Here is a 19,085-nt window from a genome sequence, read left to right on the forward strand (position 1 = left end):
ATTATATGCATATCTACAAGCTTACGGTACAATTGTCGCACTTAAGTTGTAACATATATTTCGTAAAGGGGAAAAAAAGGGGGGGTGGTGGTCCACTTTTATTCATCAAGCATTAATCTTATCATTCGTTTCCCCCATCATTACTCTATCGAATTGTTCCCACCAAATGAAAACCACCGGCGAGGGCAAACTAATTATAATGTCTCAAAGTGCCAATAATTCTTTTCTAAATCTCATTATCCAATTTAATATAAATACTCTAATCTCATTTTTTCACATTTATGCATAAAACATGGAAAATATAAAAACTATAAATATATATATACAGATAACAAAAGTTTCGTATAAAAAAAGTTTCGTATAAAAAACAAGGGGTATTTTCTCAGAGAAAAATCTAAAAGTCGCACTAAAAAAGAGGATACCGTAAACCCTTGAATCATAAAACAAGAAAAAATACTTCCAAAGGACGTTACGATCGAGTTTTGAACCCTCGAATCCCCTAATTTCAGGTATATCCTATATGCCATAAGAAAGCTTATAAAATAAGGAACACAAGCTATTTTATGAATATAGTGCACGGATTTGGTTTAAGGGATATTACGGGGTCCATATTACGGCGCTCAAAAATAAAAAACGGCCAAAATCAAGAAAAAATAATTCCAAAGGACGTCACGATCGAGTTTTAAACCCTCGAATCCCCTAACTGCAGGTATATCCTATATACCATAAGAAAGCTTATATAATAAGGAACATCAGCTATATAGTGAATATAGTGCACAGATTCAGTTTAAGGGGTATCGAGGCGCCCGAAAATAAAAAACGGCCAAAATGAAGAAAAATTACTTTCAAAGGACGTTGCGATCAAGTTTTGAACCCTCGAATCCCCTAATTGCAGGTATATCCTATATACCATAAGAAAGCTTATATAATAAGGAACACAAGCTATATAGTGAATATAGTGCACAGATTCGGTTTAAGGAGTATTGGGGCGCCCGAAAATAACAAACGGTCAAAATCAAGAAATATTACTTCCAAAGGACGTTGCGATCAAGTTTTGAACCCTCGAATCCCCTAATTACAGGTATAACCTATATACCATAAGAAAGCTTATAAAATAAGGAACACAAGCTTCATAGTTAATATAGTGCACAGATTCGGTTTAAGGGGTATCGAGGCGCCCGAAAATAAAAAAACAGTCAAAATCAAGAAAAAATACTTCCAAAGGACGTAACGATCGAGTTTTGGACCCTCGAATCCCCTAATTACAGGTATATCCTATATACCATAAGAAAGCTTATAAAATTAGGAACACAAGCTTCATACTGAATAAAGTGCACAGATTCGGTTTAAGGGGTATCGAGGCGCCCGAAAATAAATAACAGTCAAAATCAAGAAAAAATACTTCCAAAGGACGTTACGATCGAGTTTTGAACCTCGAATCCCCTAATTACAGGTATATCCTATATACCATAAGAAAGCTTATAAAATAAGGAACACAAGCTATATAGTGAATATAGTGCACAGATTCGGTTTAAGGAGTATTGGGGCGCCCGAAAATAACAAACGGTCAAAATCAAGAAAAATTACTTCCAAAGGACGTTGCGATCAAGTTTTGAACCCTCGAATCCCCTAATTACAGGTATATTCTATATACCATAAGAAAGCTTATAAAATAAGGAACACAAGCTTCATAGTGAATATAGTGCGAAGATTTGGTTTAAGGGGTATCGAGTCGCCCGAAAATAAAAAACAATCGAAATCAAGAAAAAATACTTCCAAAGGACGTTACGATCGAGTTTTGAACCCTCGAATCCCCTAATTACAGGTATAACCTATATACAATAAGAAAGCTTATAAAATAAGGAATACACGCTTCATAGTGAATATAGTGCACAGATTCGGTTTAAGGGGTATCGAGGCGCCCGAAAATAAAAAAACAGCCGAAATCAAGAAAAAATACTTCCAAAGGACGTTACGATCGAGTTTTGAATCCTCGAATCCCCTAATTACAGATATATCCTATATACCATAAGAAAGCTTATAAAATAAGGAACACAAGCTTCATAGTTAATATAGTGCACAGATTCGGTTTAAGGGGTATCGAGGCGCCCGAAAATAAAAAAACAGTCAAAATCAAGAAGAAATACTTCCAAAGGACGTTACGATCGAGTTTTGAACCCTCGAATCCCCTAATTACAGGTATATCCTATATACCATAAGAAAGCTTATAAAATAAGGAACACAAGCTTCATAGTGAATATAGTGCACAGATTCGGTTTAAGGGGTATCGAGGCGCCCGAAAATAAAAAACAGTCAAAATCAAGAAAAAATACTTCCAAAGGACGTTACGATCGAGTTTTGAACCCTCGAATCCCCTAATTACAGGTATATCCTATATACCACAAGAAAGCTTATAAAATGAAGAACACAAGCTATATAGTGAATATAGTGCACAGATTCGGTTTAAGGGGTATCGAGGCGCCCGAAAATAAAAAACGGCCAAAATAAAAAAAAAATACTTCCAAAGGACGTTGCGATCGCGTTTTGAACCCTCGAATCCCCTAATTACAGGTATATCCTATATACCATAAGAAAGCTTATAAAAGAAGGAACACAAGCTTTATAGTGAATATAGTGCACAGATTCGGTTTAACGGATATCGAGGCGCCCGAAAATAAAAAACGAACAAAATCACGAAAAATTACTTCCAAAGGACGTCATGATCGAGTTTTGAACCCTCGAACCCCTAATCACAGGTATATCCTATATACCATAGGAAAGCTTATAAAATAAGGAACACAAGCTTTAATGTGAATATAGTGCACATATTCGGTTTAAGGGGTATCGAGGCGCCCGAAAATAAAAAACGGCCAAAATTAAGAAAGATTACTTCCAAAGGACGTTACGATCGACTTTTGAACCCTCGAATCTCCCAATTACAAGTATATCCTATACATCATTAGAAAACTTATAAAATAAGGAACACAAGCTATATAGTGAATATAGTGGACAGATTCGGTTTAAGGGGTATTACGGTGCCCAACAAATAAAAAAAACGGCCAAAATCAAGAAAAAAATACTTTCAAAGGACGTTACGATCGAGTTATGAACCCTCGAATCCCCTAATTACAGCTATATCCTATATACCATAAGAAAGCTTATAAAATGAGGTACACAAGCTCTATAGTGAATAAAGTACACAGATTCGGTTTAAGGGATATTGGGGCGCCCGAAAATAAAAAACGGCCGAAATCAAGAAAAATTATTTCTAAAGGACGTTGCGATCGAGTTTTGAACCCTCTAATCACATAATTGCAGGTATATCCTATATACCATAAAAAAGCTTATAAAATGAGGTACACAAACTTTACAGTGAATATAGTGCACAGATTCAGTTTAAGGGGTTATAAACCTCAACTAGTTCGATTCGATCGTGCATGTAACAACGTATTTGATGTATGAAATCTCTGTATTACTAAAAAGAATAATTAGACAACTGATTGCAATTCACAAACTAGTCAAAACATTTACTAAATCTTATCATCGGTACAAGGACATCATTCGTAAACATAAATCAACATGCAGGCATCATAAGCTTATACGTTCTTGTATTTTATATTCAATCTTATCTTGTAATATTTTCCACAAAGCAAAGCAATCTCGGTATTCATTTCTAGAGGTAACCAAACCTTCAAACAAACTTATTCAGAAGGGATACAGCTACGATACGCTGTTGTACAGTCATGAGTAATCACTCATATGGTCTTTGCATCGGATTTTAAATTATTTTAAACCAGTTGTTGGCATGATACAGTTATGTATTTCTATTTCATTGTCGAGCCTGCTACTTTTGGTGACTACTTGAATGAAATATAAGATTTTTTGGTAATGTTAATTTCTTTTTTATTATGTATAATAGGATATCTATATTTAATATATGCGTACCTTGCAAGATCCTCGTGGCCGTTTGACAGTTTTCATTGACCTTGACGTCATTTCATGAATTAGTGAACAAGGTCAAGTTTTCGTGGTCAATATCAGAAACTTTACGCCAAAATTCTATATTAAATTCTATTATATTTGGTGTATAGAAAAATGTAAAATTACAAAAATACTCCGAGGAAAATTCAAAACAGAAAGTCCCTAATAAATGGCAGAATCAAATGACAACACACATCAAACGAATAGACATTGGTACAGAATTATTGTAAGGTGAACATGTCTATCTGGCAGTTATCGTCTGATCTTGACCTAATTTTCATAGTTGATCAAAATTGTTATTGTTCAGTTTGTTTCTTAGATACTATAACCAATAGGTCATCTATATATTAAGGCATATATTGATTATAAGGTGTACATGTTTGTCTTGAAGGGTTCATTTGACCATGATGTAATTTTCATAGTTCATTGTACAATTTCCAGTTTTCTTGGTTAAGCCTGTCTCTCAGAAATATAACCAATAGGGCATTTATATTTGTTGTATTGAATAACTGTGAGATGAACATATATTTCTCGTTTAGTCTATCTGGCTTTCACCTCATTTCCGTGGATAATGTTCAGTTTCTTGGATACTTGTTTAAAAGCTTTATATTAACATGATTAAGGACTATCAACAAAAAACAATGGTTAGGAAAGAAATCGAGACATTTCAGCGTGTGCACTCATGTCTTTTGTTGTAATGATACCGAGCACCTTCACAGAGGGATAGTGCTTGATTTTGATATGATCAGGAAAACATAATTTTTCCATCATTTCAAATGAGGACCGGAGCTTGCATAACAACAACTGCTAGTAGTCCTGTGTTAATTTAGGTATCATTGTCAATTTGCTTTGTTAATTTTGTTTACTTTTCTGACATCGGAGTCGAAATTCTTTAAAACTGATTTGTACTGTGCATTATGTGTGTTTGTTCATTATACATTGGCAAAAGGTATAGGGGGAGGGGAGATTTCACAAATGATGAATAACCCGCAGCAGATTTTGGCACAAGACCCAAATGAATTATCAAATAGTATAAAAAAGTAATTGAAATTATAGAGGACAAAAACTGTCGGCTGCCAACACAATACATAATGAGTAATGGTTGAGCTGTCGTACAAGGTTGGATTGTAAAAATCACGGTGCAACAAATTTTGTCTATATACTCTTATTCGTTCAATTAAGTATTTCCGTCTGCAATACGTGAATCTAAAGGTAATAACATTAACCGTATAATGTTAGCTGAAAACTGCACAAGTCAATATTTATTCATGTTTTTAACAAACAAATATCAAAATCATCTAATAAAATTTTTCAGTTAACCCTTTTCTATCTTCAATCATATTATACAGCTATCACAGATTAGTAACACAATGTTGCAGTCACTTTGTTACTGAAGACAACATAAAAAAAACTTGTTCAGCTATAAATTTAATGCTTCAATAATAGAATATTTTTATTTTCATCATCAATTTTATTCATTACACCATTAGTTGATACTTTATGAAATGGTATAAAAATCGACCATACAAATCGACCCCCAATGATTTTTTTAAAATGTTTATATCAATGAAAAAGCTCCCAATTTTGAAACATCTTTTTTTTTAACTCATCATTGACCTATATTTTTATTATTGTTTTCAAATAAACTAAAAAAAGGTATAATTTATGCGATTTCTGTAATTCAGTGATTTTTTATTTCGATATTACATATATTTCTCCTATTTGCAAAAATGCATTCTTCTTTCGAAAGTAGATCGTGAGTTGAAATCGCTTTATACCCGCGAGGCCCCCCTCCTCAATATTTCAGTTTCAATCAATAACTACATAACTAGTGATTTATACTGTTAACCTATGCACCATCCCTGTATGAACCCCTGTTTAAAAAGAATCTTTACATTATCTTATTGACAATTTTTCAAAGAATACCTTTATTGGGGCAACTTTAACGACATTACTATTGTAGCGTCTGGATTCAAATCAATTATTGCACTATGATAACAATAACAAAATATTAATATGAAAATTGGGATGAATATTCAGAATAACTAGAAAAAAAACAAAAAAACAAATCGGGAAAATGTTTCTCATAAATAGAAGATAAAAGTGTTTCTCAAAGATTGAAGGTAAAAAGTTGTTTCAAATTTCATACGTGCAGTTTAGAAAATTTTAAAACTTATGAAAGTCATATCAATATAAATTAGAAAATGAAAGACAAAAAAAATACTAAAAAGTTGATAATCACATAATTATAGTTATTTGAATTGTCCTGCAATAATATCAATTTCAAGATGTACAAAAGAACTGAAAATATCTGATTATAACATGCATGACTTCCAACACATCTTTGTAAAGGAAATACACATCAACTGAATACTGTTGAATCATACAAAAATATGCACACCACAATGCTGCAATTGTCACTTGTTCATCATTCCTAATGAACATACAATTTCTTTTCTGGCCATGTCACCATTTACCTAAAATGATTAAAAAATATTATTCCAGCTATATAATAGTTTAGTCAATATAATAAGTACGAACATATCTAGTTTGATAACAAAAATAAATGGAATACTATGATATAACAATAACATGATGTGAAATGATGGATATTCTTCATTGAGGACATAATGAAATACAGTAAGCTTTGATTAAAACCTAACAGTGAGCAGGAACGTAACATCAATTGCCAATGTACAACAATTTATATGAGAAAAGCAAGGCCTAATCTATGTACAAAACGATACACAAAATACATATAATGTGTACCAATAAACAACAACTAATTACCATTTGGCAGCCTAACTTTTGTTTCATGTAAATTACCTTTAATCTTTTTATGTCTCCGGCTTCAATCAAACATTTTGCATATCTAATAACAAATACCCCACAGTCTCCGGCATTTTGCTGTCTTGGAATATTCTGTAAGTTTAAAATGCACAATAGTTCTATATTAGTATACGGAGTAACAGTAAATCGTTAAATGTATTATAGAAAGTAATATAATTTGAAAATTTGACAAACGCTCAAAAGGGTCTATATTTGTTTGGTCCAAAACACCAGAAACTACCTACCAAATGGACTTGTAATAAGCAACAACCTTTTAAATGGGAATTGAGATGGTTGAGCTTTTTTAAAAAGTATATAGGAATGATGCAGGTATATTTCATTTCTTGAAGATATATATGATTATTTTCAGTGACTGTATCTTACATTAATTTGTAGGATCCTTTACTATAGATAATTTAGCTGATCTGTAACAATAACATCTTCATGCCTTATATATCATGTACTGTAGTACGACGCCAGATTAAAACTGACGTGGAAAGGCAACACACGGCCACCGAAAGCTTTATTATTGTGAAGCCCAGGTGATCGTGTGGTCCAGCGGGACGGCTACAGTACAGGCGATCTGGTGTCACGATATCTCAGTAGTATGGGTTCGAATCCTGGCGAAGAAAGAACAAAAAATTTACGAAAGCAAATTTACAGATCTGACATTGTTGGGTTGATGATTACACGATATATATATACATATCTATAGTAAAGGATCCCACAAATTAATGTAAGATACAGTCACAGACAATACTTATATTCATAAGTACGTCTGAGCCAGTGACAACTCTACAACAGATTTATCCATCGGAATTCCAGCAGTGATGATGATACTGGCTGTGAACATTATGTAAAATAAATAAAAAAAAAATATATATATATATATATATATAATTCGTCAAAACATCACCATAACAATGTTACATCTGTAAACTTTCTTTCCAAGCCATGTATCGCCATCACTGCTGCTGACTTGTGAGTACAAATTATAATAAACCTATTCTCCAAAATATCTACCAAATTTTGTAGGATTAACAATCATAAGACTGTCCATCAACGACTAAAAAATGCGGATGAATACAACCCATAAATTAGGTGATAAAAGAAAAAGGGTGGGCTAATTTTAAACAATATATGTTTCAAAAATGAGTACAAAACGTGGTAAAATACCTTGAACTAAATTCTTATAAAAAAAAAATCGACAAAAGACTAAAACAATCAACGCCATAATGAATTCTAAAAGCAAACTTACTCAGAACACAACATCCAAATGTACCTTGTAGAAATTATAAATTTTGCACGACTTGCCTTTCATTGAATATAAAAATTACTGGCATTCCAATGGAATAATAATACCAGATGTAAATGGCCTGCTTAAATGTGTAATACACCAAAAATCGTGACAAATTGTAAAGTATCATAATATATAATTTAGTTTTCTGAAACTCCAAAATATTACCGTTTCCAATTCTTTATCTCTGCTTACAGAAATTCCATTTTGCTCCATAAAATCGCTACAATTAAAAGTAATAGTTTATATCTAAGTATTGTTCGACATTTTTATGTTCAATATCATGGAGGCAATGTTAACAATCATAATTTAGTTGAAATCATATACAAAGTATGTAAGAGTAACATATTGAATACTATTTGCTAGTGAGAAACCCATTCTGTCTATGTAAAGCTCACAAGTGCCGCTCGTATCACAGAAATCATAACGACAAATGTTAACAGCATAAAAGTCATGAGGATTCAGGACCCTGATTTCAAAAGATATTGTCTATCTTCGGTTATAAATTAAACATGGATTAGAAAATCCATGATATTTTGAAGAAATGAAAAGTGCAAAATGTTATATCATGAAACTAAAAATAAAATTGAGTAAGAAAATGGGTAATGTGTCACAGAAACAACAACCCGACCAAAGAACAGACAACAACCGAAGGCCATCAATGGATTTCGAATGCAACAAGAAACTCACCCGTAGGCGTGCTTCAGCTGGCCCCAAATGTGTACTAGTGCAATGATAATCGACGTCATACTAAACTTCGAAATGTTCACAAGAAACTAAAATCGTACAAGACTAACAAAGAACAGAGGCTCCTGAATTAGAACAGATGCCAACAACAAAGAGCTGTCTACTATGCTTGTGTTACAGTTGGAAGGGATATCACAATACCGGTAAATCAATCGATATTTTTTAAATCACGATGAATACATCAGCATATATATATATATATCGATCCCGTTTCATCATGGAAACATTAAAAACGTCCTATGAAGGATGTGATTGCTAGACTTTTATGTGTTTGTTTGGGTGTTTATTTCATTTCAACAAATACCTTATAAGTATTTAAATATATAAATATAGACTTTTACATCATATCATTACAAGACATATGTGGGATTTATCCAATCGAGATAGTGTAGTTATTGCCCCTCGCCGAAGACTTTAAAATTTGATATTTCAAGTATCAAGATTGGATTAAATCCTATAATCCTCGACACACGATGTAAAAAATAGTTTCCATCCTGATTATTAAATAGGTATACCAAATTCACAGTATATTGTGTCACATTCCTGATAGACGGTCATTCACTTATAAGTAATTCATATACTCCTTAATTTTCCGAATTGATTTGAACAAATATTTACAGTAGTTACATTGTGAACAGGAACCTGACTTTAATGGATATTATTATAATAATCAGGTTCTATCAACACCAATCACATCTCTTTAAAAAGAACTACTTCATGAAGTCAACTTATTTCAATATGTTAACAACAGATATAAATTTCATAGAAATGTGCTGCATATATTCTATAAGACCCATCGGTTGTGGAAATTAAATGGACTGATCATTTACTCAGATCAAAGAGAGTCACAAGTTCATTAGACTATAGTACACTATGGGTTTAGGAATGGCAAGATAAAAGTTGATGAAAAATAAATACATGTGTAGTTTTGTTTTATGTCAGCGCTTAAAGTGAACAGCAACCATTTCTAGGATAGCATTTTTGATCACTGTTGATTTCCCATCTTCCTATTTGTATGGCTTAAATATTCCTCAATTATGTCTCTTCTTTTATTCGATATGATGTATTTTTCTGTTCCTGGTGTTTATTACTTTTCCTTAGTACTTAAACTTTAGTGTTGCCTAGCATAGTATCAAGTACCAGTCATATTAAATGCACTTTACAAAGATGTCTATGCGGACAGTTTACGCTGCAGTGATGGCACATTGGTGGCATTGAGCTGCTTTCTGTCTTTTGTTGACCTTTTTTTTTTTCGTCCGGTTTTTTTTTATGTATCAATGATTGACGGATACGCATTACCTGATCACTTTCAAAGGACGAGGTTCAAAGTTTTCCATGGAGTCAAGATATGAAATGGTCTTTTGTCGAACATTCACTACCTAAATGATAAGATCAACTATATTTTGAATACATGGACAAATAAGTGTATTTCCTATTATACACACCTGAGACATTTGTGAGGTTGCAACCAGTTATGTTTTAGTTGTCAAATTTAAAACTGTTCATTCTTGAAGGCCGTATGGTGACATGTAGTTGTTAATTTATGTGCTTTTTGGTCTCTTGTGGAGAGTTGTATAATTGGCAATCATACTTTATCTTCGTTTTTATTTCAGACTATGCAATAGATTTTTCTTTATCTAAAATGCATCATTGCATACATTATAACTCTTTTCATCTTAGAAAGGTGTCAAAACAAAAAGCAAGACATGTCTTGCATATATAATATAATTTAGACTTTAATTTCCAAAATAAAATAGAAGAGAACATTCATTTGATTAAAATCACAAATGTCTTATGTGTCACTGATCTGCTGATGAAAACAACATTAAAACAAATAAACATAGTAACGACGATTTATTATACTTACGATTAGTGACCAATGGTTTAAGGTGTGTATTGGGAAAAAGACTAAATATTTTTCTCTGACATCTGGTATTCTTCTCATTAGTTGTAGGCCCCTTTTGTCCACTTCAAGCAAGAAAAAGGTGTCCTTGAAAAACATCCTTCTGTTCTGGTTACACATTTTAAGAAACATAGCATTAACAACCTGTGAAAGAAAACTTAAAATTTGACGGATTTATTAAAGTTTATAATGTAGAAAACCAAATTCAAAATATTTGTTAATGACATTAGTATGATTGATAAAATGTTTATGTTATCACAAACGAGTTCAAGTTCTAAAATATAGTTTTTGTAAAAAAAAAATCGATTAATAATTATATATCCATTAATTAAAAGGTTATTCAATTTGAAGCAGAAAACAAAGATTTAGATGACCATTTTAAATACCTCATTCCATTATTCATCATTTTGATTCTGTTTCATATTGCAGCTGATCACTTACGAAAGGTATCTTAACAATATTGACGTCTAAATTCATTTTAAGTGTCACTAAGCTGTTGTGTGCTTCCTGTTACAATGTTATATTTTTTCATTAATTATTAAGTAATACACTCTGGTACTTTGAACGATACTGTACTTTTTACTAGATTACCTTTTTTGTTCGTTATGAATATTCTGTTAATTATCAAGGGATCATGTATCAAATGGGGACTAACTGTGCACTACTCATTGCTAACCTGTTTCTGCATTGTGATGACTTACAATTCATTGACAATATCAACAATTAGAGAGCTGTTTTTTTTCCATTATTATGGACATCACTCACGACAGGTATTTTAAATCCATTTATTTATACTTATATTATACACAAAACATACATTTGTGGACACATTAACAGCTAAGAAAATCTTAAAATCAAATTGTCATAAACAGATAAAGTTATGATATTGTTGTAAGGTCGTTATGGATAGCTTTTTTAACAATATTTATTCACACACACACACACACACACACACACACACACACACATCTGCTTTTCGCACCGGAAAGTTATTGTTAAACCAGTTGTTGGCATGATATGGGTTATGTTCTTCTAGTATATTACATTCTGGTATGACACTTAATGAATCAGGAGAAAGATTGTACTTGATTTTCATATGATTAAGATATGATCGTTCAATTCGTTGAAATGAGACAATCCCATAGAGCTGGCATGGCAGTAACTGCTAGTCTTCCTTTTTTAATTAATTTCATTTACTAGTATATTGTAATATCAATGACAAGGAGTTACAATGCTGTCTTGATATCCCTATAGCATGAGTTTCTATCACGACGACGGAAAACAAAATTTTGCTACTCAAATTTTCAGATTTGACATTTTCGTGCAGATAATGAGAGTACTTATCAACATTCATTTACATATAGGAAGAATAGAGGAAATGTAAATATTTGATTCATAATACCTGGTCTGTAAGCCAATTTCTTCCGACAATACTTAATACATCGTTCTTCCGTAACGTGTATTTACCAATGGTATACAAAATTTTGCAGTCTGACATTTTTTCAATATCTTCCTTAATTTTAGAAAAATTGATCTGAAATAAATTTCCAATATTAAGTCGCATAGTTTGATATATGCACATTTTATCAATAAAAGTCCTTCGGTTTCTTGATAAAATCTTTTTTCTATCATATGCATTCTGAGAGATAGTCAAGTACTTAATATAAATAGATAAACGTAAAATAAACTATCAACACACAAATATGTTTCATGCAACTTTGAAAGTTTAATGCTATTATAAAAAAAATCAACATTAAAATGCACATTAACTATGAACTATTTTACTACTCAAGTAACTACTGTTGAACATGTAGAACATGTGACATCACCAATCATGGAAACGATATTTACCAATATGAAATATTATTGACTTAACATTATTGGTTTTCCTTGCACTAACCTACCCATAACTTTAACAAGCCATGCACATATTAAATAAAACAAGGAGTGAAAGCTGGGGTAAAAGTCTCTATGGGATTGAGATTCTTCGTACCTCATATAATATCATGTCACATCTTATTGATTACTAGTAGTTTTTACATTATACAATGTAAGAATGTCTGATCGCGAAGGCTGATTAAAGTCTATGGAAATGAGATGTGGAAAACCTAAAAAAAATGAATACCTAAAATGATTTATTTAACATAAGTGGTTTCCTTCAGACTGATATAATCACAAACTTTAACAGATTGTTGGTTCGGCCGTCACCGCCTTCGCTGCTGCCACCAGCTTTCGGATATCTAAGTTTTTAATTTTGACTCCGGCAGGGCGTAACGAAAAAGTAAGAAAATCTAGGTCATCAATATTTATAATCAACATTATAAATGCGTCGTTTCGTTTTCTTCTTTCTACCTCTTATAGATACCTGTTTTATTCATAAAGTATTCATCTGTGTAATCTTACTTTTCAATCAAGTACAAGAATTAAAATAAATTTGACTATCCATCATATAAGATAAAGACATCAGTAGATTACCCCTATTCAACACAATGTTAAATAATTTACCCTTTTGTCAGTGTTTCCATCATCTTGGTCTCCCAAAATCTCCTTTAGTCTGGCTACCAAATCAGCTTTCAATCCAGTTGTTTTAACGTTTCGTTTCTTTAATTCAGCTCTAAGTTGTGCAATCTAACCACATGTGAATATGACAGATATATAGTGGATTGACAGAATAAAGGGAAAATATCGTTTATCTCAATTGCATTTTTTGGGTGTTCGTTTAAAATGTTTAACAAAGACTCTTTTTTCTATTCATCAACCAAATATATATTATTCAAAAATTCCTTGTTATCATTTAATATTTTTTTTCTTGTTTGTTGATGTATCTCTAATACCTGAAACACTGTGAAGTGTAGTTGCTTTTTAATTTCTATAAGTCCAGTTAAAACTTGCTTTGTTAAATGACTATATGTTACATCATAATTTCATTCTAGAATAAGAAACGTTACATGCAATAACAACACTATTTCTAATTTATTAGTTCCTTATTCATCTAATAAATGAATAATTCATCAGATGTAGGGAGATGGAGGATATATAGGGTTGTCTTTAAATGTATGTAATATCAGTATGGGGCATTTATTTTTTTCAAAATAACATTTTCAATGCAGTGAACACATTATACGACCAATAAAAATTGCCGTAGTGTGAAACATGTCTATTTTATGGGATCAATTGGCAACCAATTTCAATAATCGAAAGTTTAAAAATAATCCTTCAAGAGTATGGAGTGTCGAGAGAGACATTCGATAGGGAAACTGTGCATCTGTCGTCTATGTCACCTCCTTTCTTAAAGGAGCAACTTTCTTGTCCCATAAAGACTTCTCTTTTTTGAAAGAAAGCAAAAAAGATTGGCTATACAAGTCTCATCAGTGACACCCAAACCAAAATCATTGAAAGGCCAAATGATTGATGCTGTTAATCTTTTTACTTTGTGTTTGGTCGTCTTTTACGATGACAAGTCCATACACAGCACATTATTGAAACTTGTTTACCTTCTTACTGTACACTTTAAAAAAAACTTTGTTCTGCTTTGCCTTTCTTGGCTTCTTTTTGGAAAAAAAAATGTACACATGTTTTTTCTAAGTGATAGCAGTACGAAACAGATGTAGCGGAATTAATTCATTTATGAGAGATATGCACTAACTTTTTTTTACCGTGATTGGTGTACAGTACATGATGTATTTCTCATACAGGTATTAATGAAAAATCAGTATACCTTCATATTGTTTAAGTTCAAAGGGGTCTTGTCGTCTTCAATCTGACTATGTTCGCTCTGAAAATGAACAACGTAAACAGTTTTATTCGAGGATCTCCAATGTAAAATGTTATTTTCTTCCTTCTTTTTTTAATTCATCACCTTAATGAAAGCATTATTATAGCCTAAACTTTCACAGAAAAGAATTGTTCATTGATATGGAAAGGGTTTGAAAAAGGAGATTTATTATTTACAAGCATTTAAAATGGAAAATAATTGATACATTAAAAAACCTTCTTTATTTTTTCATACTATATTTTTTTTCAATACTGTAGTGTAATATGTTAAATAGTGATGAAGAGATAAATTAAAATTTCAGTATTATTACATTTATTTATTGACGACAAATTGAGAAATAACACAAAAAATTGACAATGTAGAATTATTGCCAATGCGTTGATAACAACTTAGCGATATAACAAGGTAATGTACAGCTAAACATGAGTATACAGCAGTGATCAATGAGCAGAAACCGGTTGAGCAGAATTCATATATAAGATTTAAAAAGCGAGAGAAAATATTAATATCAAACAGATGTATCGGAATCAACTTTTTCGTTTGAGCTCTTGTTAACCTTTATTTTAACGTTTGTAATGTATAACAAATACAGTGATTAAAGAAAATTCAGTATACCTTCATACTGTTCAAGTTCAAAGTGTACGGAATATCCGGGTTCTGACTATGTTCGGTCTGAAATTAGAACAAAATGACTTTTCAGGATTTTTACTTAAACTGTCCCTTCTAATTAAAGCAATATATTATCACACAGTTCCACATAAAAGAAGCAAGTCATTAATATCAGTAATTCTAAAACACCATCGCTTCTTTTTTATCACAAGATAATAAAATAAGATATATTTTTGTTTTATATTTTTTACTTCGTGAACTATTTTTTTTACATGCAAAATAAAAACATCCATCTAGTGTACGTAGTATTTTAATGTGTGTTCTTGAAATAAATTGTGACAGAAGGAATCATTTTTTAATAAATCTATTCAATTGAAGACAACTTGTGGCATACCTAAAAATAATATAAGTCACCTTACTTACAGAACAGAAACCATAAGACATATCCGAAATTAAATTTTAATGAATAGGATATTGATACTTTTTTAATTTGTACACAATTTGTTTTTTAAGAATATAAATCACAGTCTACATTTAGAAAAAGTGCTATCTGTGTTCGCCAATAAAACTAGTTACATGATTTGATTGTAATGTTCTGTAACTTACCGATTCTTCTTTGCGCTTGCTTCTTGCTTCATAAACGAGTAAATAGCATGACGACTTTACATGCAATAAATAAAAAAAATCATGGTTATTATAAACTACACTTCATTTAATAATGGTCTAACCCAAGTCTTGGTTCTAGTAGTTGTTTATCACAGTCCGTTTGTATAGCTGTCCCTCGACGTTTATGTGTTTTCTGGTTTGTTTCCTCTAAATCGAATTGTTACCAGTAAACACCGCTTAACTACTGTTGCATATAAACTTTAAAACAACTCTTGCAAAATTCAATGAAGAAAACGGTACGCCAATTGACAAAGCCCTCACGAATACTTTTTCACATTATGGTTGACACATTCTAAGATCTGATTTATTCAGAGATGTAATTGTTCACTTTATAACGTAGTCAAATTCTTATATTTTGAATTTTTCTTAGAAATTTTGGAAAAAATATAAACGCTATAAAACCATGAATCACAATGAAAAGATAGATAATAACAAACAAACAAAATTGTCAGACAAAAATTATTAAGCCGTTTTTTCAGTAACTTCATTAATTCAACTATGTTCACAACTATTAACTATTAATTTTTATCAGGTATGCGCCAGGAAGGTTACGACTACCAGTTGTTATAACTGAAATACTGTACAGAACAACATGTAAATTAAATTACCTTTAATGGTGTATAAGGTGGTTCATCGGCAGATATTTTCTCAAAAAAAGTTGCTTATACTTTGCCTAAATGAATATTTTATTATGTGTTTTTTGGTCAAACATATATGACCGTACTATTTTGCAACCTACAAATGGAGCAAAATTACCAGATTTTGCAAACATTATTCAGGATAAACCTAATATTAAAAATAAAAGTGTGTGATAGACTTGTGATATGAAATATAAGAAGACAGGCTGTATAGTATGCTTTGAGAAGATATGAAAAGAGGGGGAAAGTGTTACCAAAATTGTTTTCTAGCTATTGATAAAATTTAAAGATATCACTACCGTTCCAATATCATATTTTCTCTCCCCTTAAAAGTCTAAGTTAAAAAAAATGATTCTAAAACCACAAATAATTGGTATGTGTTTAAACATTTTGGACAACCCAACACTTTTCATTTTACTGTATAGATATAGGTTTACACATACATTGCAAATCTGTCTCAAAGTTTACAGATTTTTTTTCAATTAGACCAATTGATAAGCATTGAATCTTCTTTCAGCTTTGGAACATCTTTTTTCAAATTGAGACTGAGAAAATATATTGATGAGATTTTGTCTACAACATTTGAATATTTTCTGACCATATATATGCATTTTATGCAATCGTTTGAATTAGCTACCTGCATTTATCATACTGCTGTTTTATTTTTGCATCATTTGACTCACCACCACCGCTAAAAGACAATTTAATTTTATAAAAACGATCACGAAGAAAATGAACCTTATGGCGCATGTTAAGCCTTTACATCTAAAATATTCTTTTGAAGAAAACCTACTTCAACAATGTGTGAATACATAAAATCTGGACGCTTTACTGATGTTAATGCATCATCGTAAGTCACTGTTTTCCCATTTTCCTTTACTGCTGTCCAGTCTAAAATATATATATTATATGCAGTCTCGCATTTTCATACGACTTATAGTCGCCGTCAGCTTAAATTCGTAGCTGTTATCGGTAAAAATAATCTACACTATCAATCGTAATCACTCCAGATATAGTGTTCCACATTCCATTCATCATTGTTCATAAAACGTCAAAAACCACTACTGAGCTACTTTTGAAGTGATCGCACTGTAATAATACTGACCTTCACATTTTCCAGAATGTTTTTCATTGTAATTCCACAATCTTCTTTTCTATGAAGATTCTACATATGACATTCGTCACTTTCGGAGTTTCCTGTAATATTCTTGTCATTGATTCACCATTCAAAATCATCTTGGAAAATGTGAAATCAGGATTATCACAGTGCAATCACTTAAAAGGTAGGTCAGTTGTGGTTTTTCTTTTTGCAATTTATGAATGGCATGTAAAAAACTATATCACGAGTGAACGTGGTTGATAGTTTAGATAATTTTTACCGATAACCGCTACGAACTTCAGCTGACGGCGACTTAAACAAAACTTACATATTTGTAGATGTAAATTGTGCATTCAACATACACAGACCATTAATGGAATAGATGGCTTATTCAAATAATATATGAACATTTTTCTTGGAAAATAGAATAAAATAAGTAAAAATGACAAATGAAAATTAGACAGCATTTTCTTATCCTAACTATCTTCACATTTGAAATACAATTGTTTAAAATTTAATCGACAGAAGATTGATTAGAATTAAACACTACATGCTTACAGTGACCGCTATTGATACTTCTCCCACTGTGACACTGAAATAAGAAAAGAAAAAGCACCAGCTTATTCCCTGTAAAAAGTTTTACCATTTGATTCTTTTTGAAGTTTTTTTTTCAAAGTTCTATTTTTTCGTTACTTTACTTCCTTTTAAAACATATTTAATTCAAATGAGAAAATGTAATATGAAGGCCAATGATACAACTCTCAGCTAAAGCCATATTACATTTTAAGTAAGTATGTATAGGTGGGTTGTATAGACAAACCACGAGTCTGGCGTAGAAAAAACAGATTTTAGTTACATTATCAAGGTTGTTGGTCAAACACTTTGAAGTTTTAAGTTTGCAATATTCAATCACACTACATGTTGTTACATTTGTATTTAGCAAAGTCAGACACATTCCAATTAATAAATAATAAATTAGAATAATATCCTTCATAGATAATTAAAGAGAGAAAATAATCGTCATATTCCGTTTAATATATTCTAGACACATATCTTTTACATTTAAACTCATCTGAAGCTTACCATCACAGATTTTAAGTGAAACATTTCTTCCTCTTCAATCATTGAATCATTTTCCATTTTATTTCCCCCGTTTAAAGATCGAGGACGCATAATCCTGTAAAACAAATTAACAAAATTATAAGTTCCAATTATTTCAATATTTATTTACTGTAATTGTATGAACTGAAGAAATGTTCCTATCAAAGTCTTGCTATTTTATACTTATTTCAAATGTTGTTATCATTGTTCAATATCAATGAAAAGAAGTATTTTCATGAAGAATATTACTTCTATACCAACTTAAAATACTACTGCAATAATGCAAGCACGTATTACCAATGTTATTTCAATTGCAGACGAAGCTTATGTTTTCATTTGCATAAGGACAGTCTATTTGAAGATGTGTGTGATAAGGATGTTTGCCGTTATGATTATTTTTGAACTGTTATTACAAATCAGTGTCATCAAACGCATAAACA

The 19,085-nt window shown here is 31.3% G+C and overlaps 2 protein-coding genes across 2 annotated transcripts in view; one reads left to right on the forward strand and one right to left on the reverse strand.

The window, feature by feature from the left end:
- LOC139484313 (uncharacterized) overlaps positions 1 to 19,085 on the forward strand; it is a 458,860-nt gene that overhangs the window by 172,059 nt on the left and 267,716 nt on the right. The gene's annotated exons all lie outside the window — the stretch shown is intronic.
- LOC139519523 (sentrin-specific protease 1-like) lies at positions 5,452 to 18,715 on the reverse strand. Its single transcript, XM_071311646.1, has 13 exons — positions 18,628 to 18,715; positions 18,103 to 18,136; positions 17,239 to 17,336; positions 15,748 to 15,801; positions 15,148 to 15,204; positions 14,476 to 14,532; positions 13,263 to 13,385; positions 12,160 to 12,291; positions 10,722 to 10,901; positions 10,154 to 10,233; positions 8,276 to 8,330; positions 6,808 to 6,903; positions 5,452 to 6,458 (listed from the first exon to the last, which is right to left on the reverse strand). Exons 1-13 carry the CDS (start codon positions 18,682 to 18,684, stop codon positions 6,399 to 6,401), a joined length of 1,083 nt encoding a protein of 360 aa, XP_071167747.1. The 5' UTR covers positions 18,685 to 18,715; the 3' UTR covers positions 5,452 to 6,398.

This window comes from Mytilus edulis, chromosome 1, assembly GCF_963676685.1.
Source record: "Mytilus edulis chromosome 1, xbMytEdul2.2, whole genome shotgun sequence".
Lineage (NCBI taxonomy): Eukaryota > Metazoa > Mollusca > Bivalvia > Mytilida > Mytilidae > Mytilus > Mytilus edulis.

Excerpts from the sequence above, each read along its gene's own strand:
- LOC139519523 (XM_071311646.1), bottom strand. The coding sequence starts at position 18,684 with ATGGAAAATGATTCAATGATTGAAGAGGAAGAAATGTTTCACTTAAAA. Across the intron at positions 18,137-18,627 it reads TTCACTTAAAATCTGTGATG|TGTCACAGTGGGAGAAGTAT; the intron begins GTAAGCTTCAGA and ends TTCTTATTTCAG. Across the intron at positions 14,533-15,147 it reads TGAACTTGAACAGTATGAAG|AGCGAACATAGTCAGATTGA; the intron begins GTATACTGAATT and ends GTTCATTTTCAG.